At 45.6% G+C, this 21,554-nt stretch overlaps 1 protein-coding gene across 1 annotated transcript in view; it reads right to left on the reverse strand.

Moving 5' to 3' along the window:
• Positions 1-21,554, reverse strand: part of LOC120928031 (beta-1,4-galactosyltransferase 3-like) — a 109,225-nt gene that overhangs the window by 65,637 nt on the left and 22,034 nt on the right. Inside the window, exon 2 of the mRNA XM_040339103.1 lies at positions 3,737-4,156. Coding sequence (XP_040195037.1) covers positions 3,737-3,974 — 238 coding nt within the window. The 5' untranslated portion in view covers positions 3,975-4,156. The remainder of the gene's footprint in view (positions 1-3,736; positions 4,157-21,554) is intronic.

Raw genomic sequence — 21,554 nt, forward strand, 5'->3', positions numbered from 1 at the left:
CATACCGGGCACTTATACACCCTCCAGCCCAGACCAATTTTTAGCTTTCAGCGCTGTTGCACTTTGAATAACACTGTACCCAAACTAAATTTTTATAATTTTGTACCCACAAATAGAGCTTTCTTTTGGTGGTATTTGATCACCTCTGGTATTTTTATTTTTGCAAAAATAAAAAAAGTTACCGAAAATGTAGAAAAAAAAAAAAAAAGAATTTTTTTGTTTCCGTTAAAAAACATTGTAAATAAGTATGTTTTCTCCTTCACTCACTGATGGTACTGCACTGACAAGGTGGCACTGATGGGCACCGATATGGTGGCATGGATGGGCACTGATAGGTGGCACGGATGAACACTGATAGGCGGCACGGATGAACACGGATAGGCGGCACGGATGAACACGGATAGGCGGCACGGATGAACACGGATAGGCGGCACTAACGTATGTGCTGTACTAATGGATGCCAATCACTGCCAAACAATGCCTGCCAATCAGTGATGCCCATTGTGGGCACTGATTGGCATCCATTATTTGTCATCCCTGGTGGTCTAGTGTGTGTTTTGCATCCCTGGGGGGGGGGGGGGCACAAACCCCCCCCCTGTCAGAGGAGCAGCCGATCGGCTCTCCTTTACTCGCGTCTGACAGACGTGAGTGAGGAAAAGCCGATTACCGGCTTTTCCTGTTTACATCGTGATCAGCCGTGATTGGACACGGCTAATCACGTGGTAGAGTCTCCTTTGGAGACTCTTTACCTAGATCGGTGTCGCGGGGTGTCACACTGACACCCTGCAACAACAATTGCCGCGATGCGCGCCCCCCGGGGGCGCACTGCGGCTCAACATCCTGAGGACGTCATATGACGTCCACTCAGGATATTGAAACCACTTTGCCGACGTCAATTTGCAATTGGCGGGCGGCAAGTGGTTAATAATAAATATACAATGTTCCCGGTTTAGGTCCCTTACAACTCATTAAAGATAGACTATTGCAAATGTAAGATGATGTTTTCCTATGATGTGTGGGTATTTGAAATATTTGAGGGAAATGTTGCTCATTTTCATAGAAGGGATGGTGGACTGCTCTCCCCCCCCCACCCCCTCTTTCTTTTCCTTTGTATTGTCAGCTTTCTATTATTTACGTGGTAGTTTCAACTCTAAGCTCTTCCTGTTGAGATAGGCCTGTGGACCCAGATTGATACGGTCTTCCTTTATCATACTATACTGTACAGCATTGACTGTGAATATGTCATTTCTCATGTACAGGTGGAGACATCATCCCGAATGTCTGTTATACCGTTTGTTTATCTTTTCATGCCTGCGACTGTTCAATGCCTGGATTTTTGTTGGCTGTATACAGTTATATTCATGACAGTGTATGTTATAATGCTTTTTCAAATAAACGTCTTTTTGATTAAAAAATAAATATACAGTAAAACCTTGGTTTGAGAGCGTTTTTGCAAGACAAGCAACATTTTTTTATAAATTTTGACTTGTTATACAAGCAATGTCTTGATATACAAGTAGCGTCATGTCACAACTGAGCATAAAAGATAGGGTTGTCCGATACCACTTTTTTAGGATCGAGTACAAGTACCGATACTTTTTTTCATGTACTCGTCGATACCGAATACCGATACTTTTTTTTAAATGCAGCCATGTGTCCCCAGATGCAGCCTTGGGTCCCCAGATGCAGCCTTGGGTCCCCAGATGCAGCCTTGGGTCCCCAGATGCATCTAGTTGATCAGCGCTGGGGTAATAACAGCTTTCATTTGAATAGCTGTGTGTTCCCCGCCGCGCCTCGTCATGTATAGACACTCCCCCTTGCCCAGGCACTTTGATAGACAGATCAACCGTCCAATCCTGGGATGGGTGATCCGTCTATCAAAGTTTCTGGGCAAGGGGGAGTGTCTATACATGAGACGCGGCGGGGAACACACAGCTATTTAAATGAAAGCCGTTGTGTTCCCCAAGCGCAAATTAACTAGGTGTCGGCAGCGGCGGGGGGGGGGGGGTGGAGGACTTGGCTTTGTCTTAGGGGACTAGGCGGCAGCAGCACTCCACCCGCACTCCGGGAAAAAAAAAAAAGTATCGGGTCAGGCATCGGGAGCAAATGCTCGGTATCGGGACAACCCTAATAAAAGAGGAGAGGCGCCTGCAAGTGTAGCAATATGGTTACATTTAATGAAGGTGCAACATTTAGCAACATATTGCTACACTTAGAGGCGCCTCTCTTCTCTTTTATACTCTGTGGCTCCTGCTGGATTTTGCTTCTAATCCCCTTGTGGAGGTTTCCATTTGTGGATGGACATTTTATGGCTACACAACCAATCACATAGCAATAATCTTTTTATATGGACTATAAACTGAAGGACTTATGAATAAATGATTGTGGAACAAATTATTTGAGATTCTATTTCTTATGGGAAAATTGCTTTGATATACAAGTGCTTTGGATTACAAGTATGCTTCTGGAACAAATTATGCTCGCAATCCAAGGTTTTACTGTACTTGATTATCCCCTTGTTAATGTAGAGCTTTAACCACTCAAGGACCGCCTCCTGCACATCTAAGTCGGCAGAATGGCACGGCTGGGCACTCGACTGAGGGCAAGATGGCCCCCACCCGTCCTCATAGCTTTGCTGGGCGGAAACTACGTCAAAACGTCAGTCCCGCCCAGTGTCTTAAAGAGACAATTTTTTTGTTGTCATTTTTTTTAAATGACAACATTTCCATTTTTTTTTTTTTGCATTTTAGTCTAAATATGAGATGTGAAGTCTTTTTGACCCCAGATCTCATATTTAAGAGGACCTGTCATGCTTTGTTCTATTACAAGGGATGTTTACATTCCTTGTAATAGGAATAAAAGTGATACATTTTTATTTTTTATTTCAGTGTAAAAAATAATAAAATCAATAAAAATAAATAAGAAAACAAAAAAAAAAAAAAAGCGCCCCGTCGAGCTCGCGAACTGAAGCGAACGCATACGCGAGTAGCGCCCGCAATTGAAAACGGTGTTCAAACGACACAAGTAAGGTATCACCACGATCGTTAGAGCGAGAGCAATAATTCTAGCCCTAGAGCTACTCTGTAGCTCAAAAAATGCAACCTATAGAATTTTTTAAATGTCGCCTATCGAGATTTTTAAGGGTAAAGGTTTGACGCCATGCCACGAGCGGGCGCAATTTTTAAGCGTGACATGTTGGGTATCATTTTATTCTGTGTAACATTATCTTTCACAATATATAAAACAATTGGGCCAAATTTATTGTTGTCTTATTTTTCAATTAAAAAAAGTGATTTTTTTCCAAAAAAAGTGCGCTTGCAAGACCGCTGCGCAAATACGGTGTGACAAAAAGTATTGCAATGACCGCCATTTTATTCTCTAGGGTGTTAGAAAAAATATATATATAATGTTTTGGGGTTTTAATTTTCTAGCAAAAAAAAACTGTTTTAGTCTTGTAAACGCTGAATCTGAAAAACACCTTCTGTTCTTAAGTGGTTAAAAAAAAAAAAAAAAATTAGAGATATTATATATATCTATATATCTGCAAAGCTTGATTGATAAACAGGCTTTGCAGTGTGGCAGGGGTGTCTGGTTCACAATACTGAGTACAAAGAATAACACATTGCTTGTCAGGCAGGATTGCTCACCTATATGCGTTTTAAAATGTCAAAACAAACAAGCAAAAAAAAAAAAACTTTTTTGTATGGTTACTTCATCTCTAAAGTTTTTCACGTACCGAGAATAGGAGACCTTAGAGGACAGTAGAGGGTCCTCACAGCCTCGGGGTCGGGGGTGAAGGCACTGAGGTTGGTGTACACGTCATGCGTTCTGGAATAGTCCCAGGTGGGGCTGGACCCGAAGATCCCCTGGAAGACGCTGGAGGATCCGCGGCGGTACAGAAGAAAAACAAAAAGCAGCTGCGAGAAGACCAAACACAAGAGGAAATATGGCTTCTCTGTCCGTGCCAGGAACATTGTCCAGCCTCGGTCATGCACAGGCTCTGCCAGATCATGTGAACAGGATACAGAGGGCTTGGAAGGGTTCGGCCCCGGGCAGGGATCCAGGGAGACGGGCGGGCATCCTCATGTGTCTGCGTTCACACAGGGGGGGCACAATGTTCTAGAGAGGTCACCGTGGGACATTCCTTCTCACATGTCTGAAAAACAGGAGAAGCAGAGAGACAATTCAGCAAAAGAAAATTACATTTACCAATTCAATTATCAAAACTGCATCTATGTCCTCTTCCTGAAATATTCTTCTCTGCTGGAGGACTCTGCTCCTTCCTCCTTCTCTGCTGGAGGACTCTGCTCTTTCCTCCAACTCTCCTGACATACTCTGCACCTTCCTTCCTCCGACTCTCCTTAAATGATCTGCTCTGCTGGAGGACTCTGCCCCTTCCTTTATCTGACTCTCCTCTCCTGAAATACTCTGCTCTGCTGGAGGACGCTTCTCCTTCCTCCAACTCTCCTGAAATACTCTGATCTTTCCTTGCTCTGCCTCTCCTGAAATACTCTGCTCCTTCCTCTACCCAATTCTCCTCTCCTGAAATACTCTGCTCGAGGACTCTGCTCCTTCCTCTACCCAATTCTCCTTTCTACTGGAGGACTCTGCCCCTTCTTTTAATCGGCCTCTCCTCTCCTGAAATACTCTGCACTGCTAGGGGACTCTGGCTTTTCCTCCAACACCCCTCTCCTTAAATACTCTGCTCTGCTGGAGGACTCTGCTCCTTCCTCTACCTAATTCTTCTCTCTACTGGAGGACTCTGCCCCTTCTTTTATCGGCCTCTCCTCTCCTGAAATACTCTGCACTGCTAGGGGACTCTGGCTTTTCCTCCAACGCCCCTCTCCTGAAATAATCTGCTCTACTGAAAGCGGTAGTTCACCCACAATCCCATGATGTTACCATCGAGACAGGCATTGTAGCGCGAGCTACAGTATGCCTGTCCCGATTTTTTTAACCCCGTACTCACCTCGTAGTCGTCCATCGTAGATTCCGGCTCCCGCGGGGAATGGGCGTGCCTATGGAGAGGGAGGATGATTGACGGCCGGCCCTGGCACGTCACTCTCCCCGAAGACAGCCGGAGTAGGTCTCGGCTCTTCACGGCGCGTGCGCACAGGCTATGCGCACGCGTCGTGAAGACCAAGCCTATTTCGGCTATTTCCGGAGAAGCGTGACGCGCCAGAGCCGGCCGTCAATCATCCTCCGTCTCCAGAGGCACGCCCATTCCCCGGTATCTTCGATGGACGACTACAAGGTGAGTATGGGGGGAAAAAATTCGGGACAGGCATACTGTAGCTCGCGCTACAGTGCCTGATTTAAAGGTAAAAGATAAAAAAATTTTTTTTTTCCTGTCGATAGGGTGAACCCCCGCTTGAAGGACTCTGCTCCTTCCTTTATCCGACTCTCCTCTCCTGAAATACTCTGCTCTGCTGGAGGACGTTTCTCCTTCCTCCAACTCTCCTGAAATACTCTGCTCCTTCCTCTACCCAATTCTCCTCTCCTGAAATACTCTGCTCCTTCCTCTACCCAATTCTCCTCTCCTGAAATACTCTGCTCCTTCCTCGACCCAATTCTCCTCTCCTGAAATACCCTGCTCTACTGGAGGACTCTGTCCCTTCTTTTATCGGCCTCTCCTCTCCTGAAATACTCTGCACTGCTAGGGGATATATATATAATAATTTACATAATAGCCAGGCTCAAAGTTACCAACCAAAAAAGCATTAAGCCCTGGTTCACACTGGGTACGATTTGGTACGATTTGAGATGCGATTTCACATGTCAAATCGCATCTCAAATCGGCGGCAATGGCACCGTCCTAATCGATGCGACGCCGCATCTGCGGCGCTGCACCGATTTCAAAAAGTAGTTCCTGTACTACTTTTTGCGAAATCGCGGTAAAATCGAGATTTTACCGCGATTTTGAATTCGCAGCAGTGTGAACCTAGCCAAAACCAAATTAATCTGTCTAGCTGTATGCATTAAAAAACTGAGGTTTAGTTGCATGTATTTGCAAATACCTGTAGTAAGCTGCAGGCCAATGTCAAGGCACTCAGTGTGCTGCAGTCTCAACTATGAATTTTAAAGTCTCCTAAAAAGGAGCACAGGCGTGCTAATCAATAGATATGGGGCAGGTGATCTCCTAAACCCGCCCCTACCTATAGTTGGTCTGGCAAAAAAGAGCACTGGAAACACAAAAAGACTGCAGCACACGGAGTGCCTTGACGTTGGCCTGCAGCTTACTACAGGTATTTGCAAATACATGCAACGAAACCTCTGTTTTTAATGCATACAGCTAGACAGATTAATTTGGTTTAGTGCTTTTTTGGTTGGTAACTGAGCCTGGCTATTATGAAAGAAAAAAATTATAATATATATATATATATCGCATACTGCTAAAAACGCATTTCATTTATAGTCCCAAAACCTCCCCCCCCCCCTTTTATCCATTTACAGGGATGGAGACCTGTGGTAGTTCCTATCATATGCCTCATCTAAAGTCCCAACCCTATCCCCCCCCCCTTTGACAAAATCGCAAGAACTTTCCTTGATGGATCCATTGCCTCACTTGGTTGCTGTAGAAGCCAATTGTATAGTTATTCGTAGACAAGGGTGCAATATTCTATACATCAACAGATCCATCAAGAAAGTTCCTGCATTTTATGCCATCACAAAGCAAAATGCTCTAATGTAAGAAGTTTCCATAATAGATCCATTGATGGAAGGTGGCACCTTTGTCTATGAATTCTGAACAACTGGCCTCTAAAGCAACCAAGTGAGGCAATGGATCCATCAAGGAAAGATCTTCCAAATTATGCGACCATAAGGCAAAAAAGCTTGCATGTCAAAAGTTTGATAAAATGAAAGAACTTTCCTTCATGAATCCATTGATGTAGATAAGGTGGTACTTTCATACATGAATAGGTCTACAAATTGGCTTCTACACCAAGTAAAGGCATTTGCGTCCCTGTGTAGAGGTGCATCGCATATTTACACACACACTCAATAATATAATATAAATTATAATTTAAATGTATTTATTTTTTATATATATATATATATATATATATATATATATATATATATATATATATATATATATATATATATATATATATATATATATATATATATATATATATATATATATATATATATATATATATATATAAAATATATATTATATATAGTCCTTAGGCAGGCCTCATTGGGCCATGGAGTGGTGTCACATACACTATATTGTCAAAAGTATCGGGACACCTGCTTTCACATGAACTTTGACGGCATCCCAGTCTTAGTCCGTAGGGTTCAATATTGAGTTGGCCCCGCCCTTTGCAGCTATAACAGCTTCAACTCTTCTGGGAAGGCCGTCCACAAGGTTTAGGAGGGTGTCTATGGGAATGTTTGACCATTCTTCCAGAAGATCATTTGTGAGGTCAGGCAGGAAGAGGTCTGGCTCGCAGTCTCCGCTCTAATTTCTCCCAAAGGTGTTCTATCCGGTTGAGGTCAGGACTATGCAGGCCAGTCAAGTTCCTCCATCCCAAACTCGCTCATCCATGTCTTTATGGACCTTGCTTTATGCACTGGTCCAAATCATTTATTGGAGGGGGGATTATGGTGTGGGGTTGTTTTTCAGGGGTTGGGGTTGGCCCCCTTAGTTCCAGTGATGGGAACTCTTAAGGCGTCAGCATACCAAGACATGTTGGACAATTTCATGCTCCCAACTTTGTGGGAACAGTTTGGGGGGATGACCCCTTCCTGTTCCAACATGACTGCACACCAGTGAACACAGCAAAGTCCATAAAGACATGGATGAGCGAGTTTGATCTGTAGCTTTAAAATGGCAATGAAGTAGCGCCATTTCAAAGCCACACTGCTGCGAATCAGGGCTAATAGATGTCCCTAGAGGGGACATCACAACAGCTCAACTGGCTGCCAGCACAAGGTAACACTTTGGTTGGTGGAATAGTACGAGAATACAACGACTGGGTCCCGAGGTGCCCCCAGGAACTGCAACCAAAAAACAGCATAGCAACACTCACCGCACCCCACCCCATCAATGCTTTACTTGTATAAACAGACACGGCTTAAAAATTCTGATACACTCCCTGAGAAGGTGGTAGAGTTACATCAGCAGGAAAGATGCCAAGATACACAGGTCGAAAAAAAAACGTCACCTCTATTGTAAGATGATGGGAAGTGTTTGTATAAAGGGACGTGTCTGAGTGTGTGTGGCGTCTTCAAGCCTCATCTGTTGTTACGGGAACAACGTTTAACGGATTAACAGCGCTTAACGGATTAAATTCCTCTGCACAAAACAAATGTAAATGCCACATACATATATATATATATATATATATATATATATATACATACATACACATACACACACACACACACACACACACACACACACACACACATATATATATACATATATATATATATAGCCCTCAAAATTTCCACTCGCCTTCTAGCATTTGGCGAGTGGATTTAAGCTGGGGGCGAATCACTCGCCCCCAGGGCTGCATGACCAATCTCCCTCCAATCTGTGCCTACACTTAGAGTCCCGATGAGATTGGCGGCCGAAGAGGAAAGGTGCATGCTCGGGAAAAGTAGTCTGTTGAGCGCGCACAGGCAGAGCAGTACACAGGTGCTCTCCTTACAATTCTCATTAAGCCATGGGACCTAACAGTATGACCTCTCTGAGCCTGCCCCCCTCCCCCGACCAATGTAGCTGGAGAGCAGAAAGTAATGAGTGAGGTGGAGGATTGCAAAAATTACCACTCCGGTGCAGCGCTCACTGAAAGTTAATTGCCCTGACATGAGAGCGGCAGCCTTCCAGTTTGTGCAGTTTTCTTCTCCTTGTGCTCTATGTAAGTGCCCAACAGTTTAGCCTGAGCACTGTGAGCAGACTGGTCTCACAGTGTACTGTGCGCTGTCAGTGGCTGTGCAGTTGTGTGGATCTCGGTGCTGGATTGTACTCCCTCCCGCTGCGCTGCAGCTCCTCTCCTATGCCAGCCTGAATAAAAGGGGGAAGTGGGGACATGCAAGCGTGGAGCCGCACACACAGGCTCCTGATGATGAGATGAATGGGAGAGAGAGAGAGGATGGATGGGAGTTGCAGAGCAGCCAGCAAGAGAATGGGGAAGAGACCCAGTTCTAGTGCCCTGTCCCTCTGTTCTGCCCCCAGTGCCCTGTCCCTCTGGTCTGCCCCCAGTGCCCTGTCCCTCTGGTCTGCCCCCAGTGCCCTGTCCCTCTGGTCTGCCCCCAGTGCCCTGTCCCTCTGGTCTGCCCCCAGTGCCCTGTCCCATTTTGTTAAAGTTGTTGTTGGTAATATTTAATTTTGTAACTTGATTCTGCATAAAACATTGTCATTCCATGAGATAATCTACGAGGGCGTGTTTACGGGTGCAATTAGGCGCAGGGCAGTGTATGAATTAGGTGGGGCAACTGGTGGCGAGTAACTCTTGAGGCCTGGCTAGTAGCTCAGGACTTGAAATTTTGAGCCCTGAATATATATATATATATATATATATATATATATATATATATATATATATATATATATATATATATATATATATATATATATATATATATATATATATATATATATATATATATATATATAAAAAAATTTAATGGCATCTAATATGCAATCCATTTACCCATTGCTGCCAGTATCAGGATAGGGTCATTTGCTTGCAATGTGTGCTTGTATATAAAGTGCTGTTTTTACTAGGCTTTCTTTAGCCAGATTCGAGGTCTCCTGCAGAGCTCGCTCCCCCACTACCAATCCCGTCTCTGGTGGGCCGTACATGATGGGCACAGGTGGGCTGCTGCTGGGCACAGGCAAACTGATGGGCACAGGCAGGATGCTGCATCTGATGGGCACAGGCAGGCTGCTGCATCTGACGGGCAAGCAGCATCTGACTGGTTAAGCTGCATCTGATGGACACTGGTGAAGGCTGCATTGATCTCTTGTATCATGTCTGCAGTTTCTGACCATCTCCTGTATCATGTCTGCTGGAGGTGCACCGAATGGCAATTTAGAGACTGAGGACATGATACAAGAGATGGTTAGAGACTGAGGACATGATACAAGAGATGGTTAGATACTGAGGACATGATACAAGAGATGGTTAGAGACTGAGGACATGATACAAGAGATGGTTAGAGACTGAGGACATGATACAAGAGATGGTTAGAGACTGAGGACATGATACAAGAGATGGTTAGAGACTGAGGGCATGATACAAGAGATGGTTAGAGACTGAGGACATGATACAAGAGATGGTTAGAGACTGAGGGCATGATACAAGAGATGGTTAGATACTGAGGACATGATACAAGAGATGGTTAGATACTGAGGACATGATACAAGAGATGGTTAGAGACTGAGGACATGATACAAGAGATGGTTAGAGACTGAGGACATGATACAAGAGATGGTTAGAGACTGAGGACATGATACAAGAGATGGTTAGAGACTGAGGACATGATACAAGAGATAGTTAGATACTGAGGACATGATACAAGAGATGGTTAGAGACTGAGAACATGATACAAGAGATGGTTAGAGACTGAGGACATGATACAAGAGATGGTTAGAGACTGAGGACATCCCCCATGGCCATCCACATATGCAAATACATGCCAGTGCCCATAAATGGGCACCGATTGGCACCATTATGAAACAAAATTCAGTGATGCCCAGCAATGCCATCCAGTGTCCACCTATCAGTGCCCATACATGCCACCTATCCGTTTCGCCCATGAGTGACCATCAGTGCCGCATACCAGTGCCACCTCATTGGGGTCCATCTGTGCCGCCTTATCAGTGCCCGTCATTGAAGAAAAAAAACATACTTCTTATTTGCAAAAAAATAAAAAATTTAACAGACACAAAGAAAAACTTGATTTGTTTTCGAAATAAAAATCGCAGAGGTGATCAAATACCACCAAAAGAAAGCTCTGTTTGTGGGAACAAAATTATAAAAAATTTTGTTTGGGTAAAGTATAGCATGATCGCGCAATTGTCAAATTGCGACAGCGCTGAAAGTTGAAAATTGGCCTGGGCATGAAGGTGTATAAAAGTGCCTGGCATCGAAGTGGTTAAACTCTCCATCATGTTATCCTACGTGTCCGTGCACACATAGGCCCGGATTCACGTAGAATGGCGTATCTTTGTGCGGGTGTAACGTATCCTATTTACGTTACGCCTCCGCAACTTTTACAGGCAAGTATTCTCAAACGAAAGTTGCGGCGGCGTAGCGTAAATAGGCCGGCGTAAGCCCGCCTAATTCAAATGTGGTAGATGTGGGTGTGTGTTATGTAAATTTTATGTGACCCCATGTAAATGACGCTTTTTACGAACGGCGCATGCGCCGTCCGTGAAAGTATCCCAGTGCGCATGCTCCAAATTAACCCGCAAGAAGCCAATGCTTTCGACGTGAACGTAAATGACGCCCAGCCCTATTCGCGAACGACTTAAAAAAATTTAATTTGACGCGGGAACGACGTCCATACTTAATATTGGTACGCCGCTGTGAAGCATATGCTTCAGTGTAATTTTCCCTGCTAGTAATGTTGTGTGTGTGTGTTAGAGGATTTCAGGTGTGACTCACTCCTCGGCTAACAGGCTGTTGATATGGTAATGACCCTTCCTCAGCCAGTCCTATTTCAAAGGGTAAATGGTCTATTGTGTGTGTGTGAAGAAGCCCTGTGGTTACTGTTTACTGTGATTAGAAGTGGCTCATGTTAATTATTCTGATTGCTTCATTGTGGTAATTATCTCTTCTATGCGGGGCCGGGCTGTCTAGATCAGTGTTTCCCAACTCCAGTCCTCAAGGCACACCAACAGGTCATGTTTTCAGGATTTCCCTCAGATGAAACGGCTGTGGTAATTACTAAGGCAGTGAAACTGATCAAATCACCTGTGCAAAATAATGGAAAGCCTGAAAACATGACCTGTTGGTGTGCCTTGAGGACTGGAGTTGGGAAACACTGGTCTAGATAATGTATTCTGTACAACTAGTAATTACCTTCACTGATGTCATTATCTAAAGAAAATGTGTTTTCAGGGTCGGCTCCGAAATGTCTGCCTATGATCTGTATGGAAGCCCCAGTGTGAGGGGGCGGAGATTTGTCATTGTAACAGTTTTGGAAATTACATATAAGCTGTGTGTTATACCATTAAAGGCTGTCTTGTTCCAGCAGTAAGCTCTGACTCATGTGTGGCTTATTGGGCGATTCCAGGAATATCCCTCCTCGTGGAATATTGGGGTGATTTTCTTTATGGGGAGAAGGGAAGACTTTGACGGGGATATCATTCTAATACCGTCACAGCCGCATCTACGCCTCATATAGCAGGGGTAACTTTACGCCGGGAAAAGCCTAACGCAAACGGCGTATCTGTACTGCGTTGGCCGGGCGTACGTTCGTGAATTCGCGTATCTAGCTGATTTACATATTTCTAGGCGTAAATCAGCGTACACGCCCCTAGCGGCCAGCGTAAATATGCAGTTAAGATACAACGGAGTAAGAGACTTACGCTGGTCGGATCTAATACAAATCTATGCGTAACTGATTCTAAGAATCAGGTGCATAGATACGACGGCTCGGACTCTGGAGATACGCCGGCGTAACTCGTTTGAGAATCCGGGCCATAGGCTGTTATCAGCAGTTTTGAGCAGGAAAAAAAAAACACACACACACACACACACACACACACAACGAATAAACGCAAAAAAAAAAAAAACGATACTGCAAAAAACGTTGAAAGAAGTTGAAACGCTCACAGCAAAGATACTAGCGTTTTTATAACGGTATTTTAAGGTCCAGTGTGCATGAGGCCCAAGGCTGCATTCACACCTGAGCGTAGCTTGTTTGGTCGTTCTTTCCGGCGTTTTGTCATGCGTATTTTGCACGTTTGCATACAGCGTCGTCCGACGTTTTTTGTACTTCGACGTTTTTTATTTTAGCCAATAGGATAAATGATCATCTTTTCAGCACTTGTTGCTATGTTGGTAGATTTTTTTTATCTTCTGCCTGGGTGAAATGTTCTATTGATTAAAGCGACAAAACGCCCGTAGCAAACGCTCGTTGTCGTGCTAGACGCTTGAATCGAGAGTTTCCATTACTTTCTATGGGAAATACAAACGCTCAAAAACGCCCAAACCGCCCAATTCGCGCCACAAAAAAGGATCCGGAACTTGTTTGAGCTTCAAGCGTTCGGCGTCAGGCGTTTTGGAGTGGAGATGTGAACCATCTCTATAGGGAATAATGTATTTTTTTCCCCCTCTAGCGTTTGAGCGTCACGCTTCAGGCGACAAAACGCTCAGGTGTGAATGCAGTCTTAAAGGGAAATGATGTAGCAACAAAACGATCAGTACAATAATAAGCAAACAATGTATACAAATATTTACAATGTACACTGATATGTAGAATGTATACATACCATTAAAAACAAAGAAAGCATTGCGTCCCGCTCTTCACTCACAAACCCAAAATAGGCAAATGCTTGTGAAAAAGGGAAACAGGCTTTACAAGGTAAAAAGAAAAGAGAAGTCGCTGTAAGCGCAATCACGAAAAAAAAATGTTTACATGTCATTTCAACCACTTAACTACTTGCCGACCAGCCGCCGTCATTTTACGGCGGCAAGTCGGCTCCCCTGCGCGAGAGCCAGAACACACACAGGGAACATACTTAAAGCGGTTCTCCACCCTAAAGTGGAGTCCCGCTGATCGGAACCCTCCCCCCCTCCGGTGTCACATTTGACACCTTTCAGGGGGGAGGGGGGTGCAGATACCTGTCTAAAGACAGGTATTTGCACCCACTTCCGGCCACACGCTACGGGCGAAAGACGGGCATTCCGTCACATCCCGTCTGTCGCCCGTTGTGTGCTGGGAACACTCGGCTCCCAGCACACAGCGTGTGAGCCAATCGGCGGGCGCAGCGCGACTCGCGCATGCGCCGTAGGGAACCGGGCAGTGAAGCTGCAGCGCTTCACTTCCTGGTTCCCTGAGCGTGGATGGAGGGGAGAGCAGCAGAGAGACGAGCGATCGCTCGTGCTCTGCTGCGATCAGCGCTGGACTCCAGGACAGGTAAGTGTCCTAATATTAAAAGTCAGCAGCTGCAGTATTTGTAGCTGCTGTCTTTTAATATTTTTTCCCCATGGCACATCCGCTTTAACCCCTTCCCCACCCCCTAGTGTTAACCCCTTCCCTGACAGTGGCATTTTTATAGTAATCCAATGCAAAAAAAAAAAGCTGATCGCCGCCATTACTAGTAAAAAAAAAATATTAATAAAAATGCCGTAAAAATACCCCCTATTTTGTTAACACTATAACTTTTGCGCAAACCAAACGCTTATTGCGAAATTGCCGGCCGTCGCATGGCGGGGGAGGCGGGGGCGCATGGAGCCTGTGTCTCCGTACGCCCCCGCCGCGCGATTGCGGCGGGCCCGCGACGGCCGGTAATTGAGCCCGCGGCCTTGTGAAGTCCCAAGCTTCCTTCTGTGACCTGGCGCCATCTGGTGGTGCCCGTTGGCATTACAAGTAAAACAGCAGATCTAATGTGTAATTTTTCACTGCCATCTCCTTCCCTCTAATTAGAACCCATTATATATATTTTTTATTCTAACACCCTGAGAATAAAATGGCGATCGTTGCAATACTTTGTCACGCCGTATTTGCGCAGCGGTTTTACAAGCGCACTTTTTTGGGTAAAAAATACACTTTTTTTAACCACTTCCATATAGGGCCGAAACAACTAATCGATTAATCGACAACTAATCGATTATGAAATTAATCGATTACAATTTTCATAATCGATTAATCGGCCAGTAACATAATGGGGTTAAAACAACAAAAATTAGCCCTTTATAGGGTTTTTTTAATACCATTATGTTACTAAACATCTCAGGCCGGGGTCACACCTCTGTGTGTTTTTTGGTCCTTTTTGCAGAAACGCACTACAGTTCATTTACATCTTTTCCTATGGGACACGTTCACATCCATGATTTTTTTCAGCTGCTGCGTATTTGGAAAGGGCCAGGACTTTTTAATGCAAAATGGCGCCATTTTGGGTTTTTTTGGTTCAATATACTTCAATGGAGAAGCTGCAGAAAAGCATGTAATGTGTTTTTGTGGCAATTTGTGTTTTGTAATCTGCCCAACAACAAATTGGGCCAAAAAAATAAAACATTTTATTTTATTTTTTAAGGCCATTATCCGATTAATCGAAACAATAATCGGCCAACTAATCGATTATGAAAATAATCGTTAGTTGCAGCCCTACTTCCATACCGGGCACTTATGCACCTTCCTGCCCAGGCCAATTTCCAGCTTCCAGCACTGTCGCACTTTGAATAACAATTGCGCAGTCATGCTACACTGTACCCAAACAATTTTTTTATAATTTTTTTCCCACAAATAGAGCTTTCTTTTGGTGGTATTTGATCACCTCTGCAATTTATTTTTGCGCAACTAGAAAAAGACCGAAAATTTTGGAAAAATGTTTATTTTTTCATTTTTTTGGTAAATAAGTACATTTTTTTTTATTACGGGCACCGATGAGGTGGCACTGATGGGCACCGATGAGGTGGCACTGGTATGCGGCACTGATGGGTACATATGGGTGGCACTGATGGGTACATATGGGTGGCACTGATGGGTACATATGGGTGGCACTGATGGGTACATATGGGTGGCACTGATGGGTACATATGGGTGGCACTGATGGGGTGGCACTTGTTCATTTACAATTTTTCCAATCAGTGCCCATGTTGCCAGTCAGTGCACTGATTGTCATCTATTGTGCATATTTTTTACATGTGGATGGCCATGGGGGGGGGGGGGGGGGGGATGTACCTGGCCATCCACGTTTCCTCCAATCCCCGGTGGTCCTGGCGGCTTCCCTGTGGTCTAGTGTGAGGGGGCTGCGCTGATTCAATCAGCGCGAACCCCCCGTCAGGAGAGCCGCCGATCGGCTCTCCTCTACTCGCGTCTATCAGACGCGAGTGAGGAAGAGCCGATCAACTGCTCTTCCTGTTTACATTGTGATCAGCCGTGATTGGACACGGCTGATCATGTGGTAAAGAGCCTCCACCGGAGGCTCTTTACCGAGATCGGAGATGCAGGGTGTCAGACTGACACCCCGCATCACCGATCGCCGTGCGCCCCCACTGGCGCGCGCCGACATGAAATCCTGCAGGACGTCCAGTCAGGATTTCACAACCACTTCCCGGACGTCAATTGTCCATTGACCGGGCGGGAAGTGGTTAATTAAAAAATAAAACAGTAAAGTTATCCCAATTTTTTTTATATTGTGAAAGATAATGTTACGCCGAGTAAATTGATACCCAACATGTCACGCTTCAAAACAGCGTCCGCTTGTGGAATGCCAACAAACATTTACCCTTTAAAATCTCCATAGGCGATGTTTAAAAAAAAAAATTAAACAAAATCTACAGGTTGCATGTTTTGAGTTACAGAGAAGGTCTAGGGCTAGAATTATTGCTCTCACTCTAACGATCGTGGCGATACCTCACATGTGTGGTTTGAATACCGTTTACATATGCGGGCGCTGCTAACGTATGATTTTCGCTTCTGCGTGCAAGCTCGTCGGGACGAGGCGCGTTTTCTGGCTCCTAACTTTTTTAGCTGGCTCCTAGATTCCAAGCAAAATTTGTCAAACCCTGCCATAGGCGACGCTCTAATTTTTTTTACAGGTTACCCGTTTAGAGAGTTAGAGAAAGTCTAGTGCTAGAATTATTACTCTTGCTCTAATAAACCGCGGAAATACATCACATGTGTTGTTTGAACACAGTTTACATATGTGGGCGCAATTTACGTATGCATTCGCTTCTGTGCGCAAGCACGAAGGGACGCGGCGCTGCTTTTTTTTTTACACTGTCCCTTTAACATTTTTTTTTTTTAACCCACTTTTATTATTACAAGGAATGTAAACATCCCTTGTAATAGAAATAAGCACGACAGATCCTCTTTATTTCGAGATCTGGGGTCAAAAAGACCTTATCTCTCACATTAAGGCTGCAATCACACCTAGGCGTAGGCGATTTACGGCGTTTTGTACCGTGATTTGCCGCTACAAATTGCGGCGTTTTGTACCACGATTTGCCACGACAAAACACGTAGTTTTTACCCGCGGTTTTGTATAGGTCGTTGTCAGCTATGGGAACCGCCGAAGCCGCCCGATACACGCGACAAAAAAGGGTCCGGGACTTGTTTCAGCTTCAGGCATTCGGCGTGGACATGTGAACCATCTCCATAGAGAACAATGTTATTTTTCCCCTCCAGCGTATTGTAGCGTCGCGTTTCAGGCGACAAAACGCCTGTGAATGCAGCCTAACACTTAAAAGCCAAAAAATAAAAAATTATTTTACATTTATATAATAAAACATAAAAAAAAATGCTTTGTAAAATATGTAGAAGAATACGTATCGGTCTAAACTGAGGAAAACATGTGTTTTAAAAAAAAAAAAAAAAAAAAATGGGTATTTTATTATAGCAAAAAGTAAAAAATATTATATATTTTTTTACTTTTTGCTATAATAAAATACCAATTTTTTTTAAAAAAACAAAAAATTTTCCTCAGTTTAGACCGATACGTATTCTACATATTTAAAAAAAAAAAAAAAAAAAACGCAATAAGCGTATAATGATTAGTTTGTGCAAAAGTTATAGCAGCTACAAAATAGGGGATATATTTATAGCATTTTTATTTTTTTACTAGTAATGGCGGCAATCTGCGATTTATTTATCGTGACTGCGATATTGCGGCGGACACATCAGACACTTGACACATTTTTGGGACCATTCACATTTATACAGCGATCCCTGCTATAAAAATGCATCGATTACTGTATAACTATGACTAGCAGGGAAAGGGATTAACACTAGGGGGCGATCAAGATAATGTGTTCCCTAGGGAGTGATTCTTACTGTAGGGGGGGGGGGGGCGGGCGGACTGACTGGGGGAGGTGACCGATGGGGACACAGCATCGGTCTCCTCTCCCTGACAGGATGTGGATCTCTGTGTTTACACACACAGATCAACGGTCCTGCTCAGTTACTGGGCAATTGCCGGTGACCGGCGGCCACACACGCAATCGGGTCCCCAGTGAAGCGACGGGCAAGCGCGCCGCAATGTTATATGACATCCGCCCAGAACAAGAGGGTCTGCCTCCCGCCGTCATTTGACGGCGGGCAGTGGACAGGTGGTTAAGAATGACCTCCATTCAGTGTGTACTATTGCGATTGGCCACAGCTAATCACATAATACAGATGGGCTGTGATTGGCCCTGTGCTATGTGATCACCGTGATCGATTACAGAGATCAACACAATAGTGCACAATGAATGGAAGCCATTCATTATGTACAATTGCCATGCGATCTGCTGTGATTGGTCACAGTGATCACATGGTACCGGTCTGATACACAGCGATTGACAGATCACACACGAGGTGCGATCGTAGGACATCCACCTAGGATAGCAGTGCTCCCACCCAGTCATCTGTCTATAGGCCAGGAAGGAGGTAGTTAATCTTGCTTTTGTAACCATTTTTTTTTTATTATTATATCAAAAATGAAAAGTGGAGAATGAAGAAGTGAAACAGTTCCGAGATTTCCTTCCTCTAAACGCCTCGTAACTTTCACTATGCAATCAGACTTCACAAGAAAAGGCTTAATCAAAACAGCAAAACCAGTTAAAGCTGAACTCCAGGATCAGCAAATATCATCTAAATCCATTCATTGTGTGTCTTCTTCCTGGAATCTTGGTGTGGTTTGTGCATTTCTTCCAGATCTGTGCAGTGATCCCGTGTGAGACTTCCTGTAATAAAGACTGCTCACTGGCGCTCTCTCTCCTTGTGCGGGGGGACTGGTCTCATCCCCGCCCCCTCCTGTAGTGGGTGGAGCCTGCTGGGCTCCTCCCACAGCTCTGCAAAGGCTATGTATGGTGATGAGGATGACCCCAGATCTATCCATAAAGAGGACCCGTCAGGGACCATGAGAGAGGTTGATCATTCATTGTTATAGCAATAAAGTTAAATACAAAAAACATTTTTTTTTGTGTTTTTTTTAGATAAAATAATTAAAACAGAGCTCAACAAATTTGCTTTGAATCTAGGTAGCAGCTAAAACGTCTGGTGCCAAGCACAAAAATAATAAAAAAAAAAAAAAAAAAAAATTAACACTTAATTTGTTATAAGGTTTTGCAAAGAAGTAATTTTTCTCCACCGATATGTGCTAGTAGGCTGCACGGATGAGGTGGCGCACTGAAGGGCACTGTAGAGGCGGCGCACTGAAGGGCACTGTAGAGGCGGCGCACTGAAGGGCACTGTAGAGGCGGCGCACTGAAGGGCACTGTAGAGGCGGCGCACTGAAGGGCACTGTAGAGGCGGCGCACTGAAGGGCACTGTAGAGGCGGCGCACTGAAGGGCACTGTAGAGGCGGCGCACTGAAGGGCACTGTAGAGGCGGCGCACTGAAGGGCACTGTAGAGGCGGCGCACTGAAGGGCACTGTAGAGGCGGCACACTGAAGGGGCGGCACACACACTGAAGGGGCAGCACACACACTGAAGGGGCAGCACACACACTGAAGGGGCAGCACACACACTGAAGGGGCAGCACACACACTGAAGGGGCAGCACACACACTGAAGGGGCAGCACACACACTGAAGGGGCAGCACACACACACTCAAGGGTGACGGCACACACACTGAAGGGGCGGGCACACACACTGAAGGGGCGGGCACACACACTGAAGGGGCGGGCACACACACTGAAGGGGCGGGCACACACACTGAAGGGGCGGGCACACACACTGAAGGGGCGGGCACACACACTGAAGGGGCGGCACACACACTGAAGGGGCGGGCACACACACTGAAGGGGCGGCACACACACTGAAGGGGCGGCACACACACTGAAGGGGCGGCACACACACTGAAGGGGCGGCACACACACTGAAGGGGCGGCACACACACTGAAGGGGCGGCACACACACTGAAGGGGCGGCACACACACTGAAGGGGCGGCACACACACTGAAGGGGCGGCACACACACTGAAGGGGCGGCACACACACTGAAGGGGCGGCACACACACTGAAGGGGCGGCACACACACTGAAGGGGCGGCACACACACTGAAGGGGCGGCACACACACTGAAGGGGCGGCACACACACTGAAGGGGCGGCACACACACTGAAGGGGCGGCACACACACTGAAGGGGCGGCACACACACTGAAGGGGCGGCACACTGAAGGGCACTGTAGAGGCGGCACACTGAAGGGCACTGTAGAGGCGGCACACTGAAAGGCACTGTAGAGGCGGCACACTGAAAGGCACTGTAGAGGCGGCACACTGAAAGGCACTGTAGAGGCGGCACACTGAAAGGCACTGTAGAGGCGGCACACTGAAAGGCACTGTAGAGGCGGCACACTGAAGGGGCGGGGCACTGAAGGGGCGGGGCACTGAAGGGGCGGGGCACTGAAGGGGCGGGGCACTGAAGGGGCGGGGCACTGAAGGGCACCGTAGAGGTGGCGCACTGATAGACAGCACTTCCCATCCACTCGTCAGCAATAAGGAAAAGGCGACAGATCAAGGCCACAACCCCAGCACCCAGATACGCCAGAATCAGATACGCCAGAATTTGTTTAAGATACGACCAGCGTAAGTCTCCTACGCCGTCGTATCTTAACTGCATATTTACGCTGGCCGCTAGGGGCGTGTACGCTGATTTACGCCTAGAATATGTAAATCAGCTAGATACGCCTATTCACGAACGTACGCCCGGCCGTCGCAGTACAGATACGCCGTTTACGTAAGGCTTTTCCCTGCTATATGAGGCGCAGCCAATGTTAAGTATGGACGTCGGGCCAGCGTCAAATTTTTCGTCGATTACGTTGTTTGCGCAAGTCGTTCGCAAATAGGGCTGGGCGTAATTTACGTTCACGTCGAAAGCATTGGCTTTTTGCGGGTTAATTTGGAGCATGTGCACTGGGATACTTTCACGGACGGCGCATGCGCCACATACAGTACTGCATACACCAGCGCCCCCGCACCTCTGGCCACATACAGTACTGCATACACCAGCAGTGGTTGTGGAATGAATCATCTGACCTTCCATTATTTCTTATGGGGAAACTCGCTTTGATATGAGTGCTTTGGATTACAAGCATTCTTCTTGAACGAATCGTGCTCATAATCCAAGGTACTACTGTATATGAAGTGTCCGAATTGGCGGGTAGGCAAGTGGTCAAATAAAAGATTTTATGACGTGATTACACCTTAAAGCGGGGGTTCACCCTTAGAGGGCATTTTTTAGCCTTAGATTCCTGCTCGTTTTTACTAGGGGAATCGGCTATTTGTTTTAAAATATGATCCGTACTTACCCGTTTACGAGATGCATCCTCTCCGTCGCTTCCGGGTATGGGTCTTCGGGAATGGGCGTTCCTTCTTGATTGACAGTCTTCCGAGAGGCTTCCGACGGTCGCATCCATCGCGTCACGATTTTCCGAAAGA

This window comes from Rana temporaria, chromosome 2 (genome assembly GCF_905171775.1).
Source record: "Rana temporaria chromosome 2, aRanTem1.1, whole genome shotgun sequence".
Taxonomy (NCBI): Eukaryota; Metazoa; Chordata; class Amphibia; order Anura; family Ranidae; genus Rana; species Rana temporaria.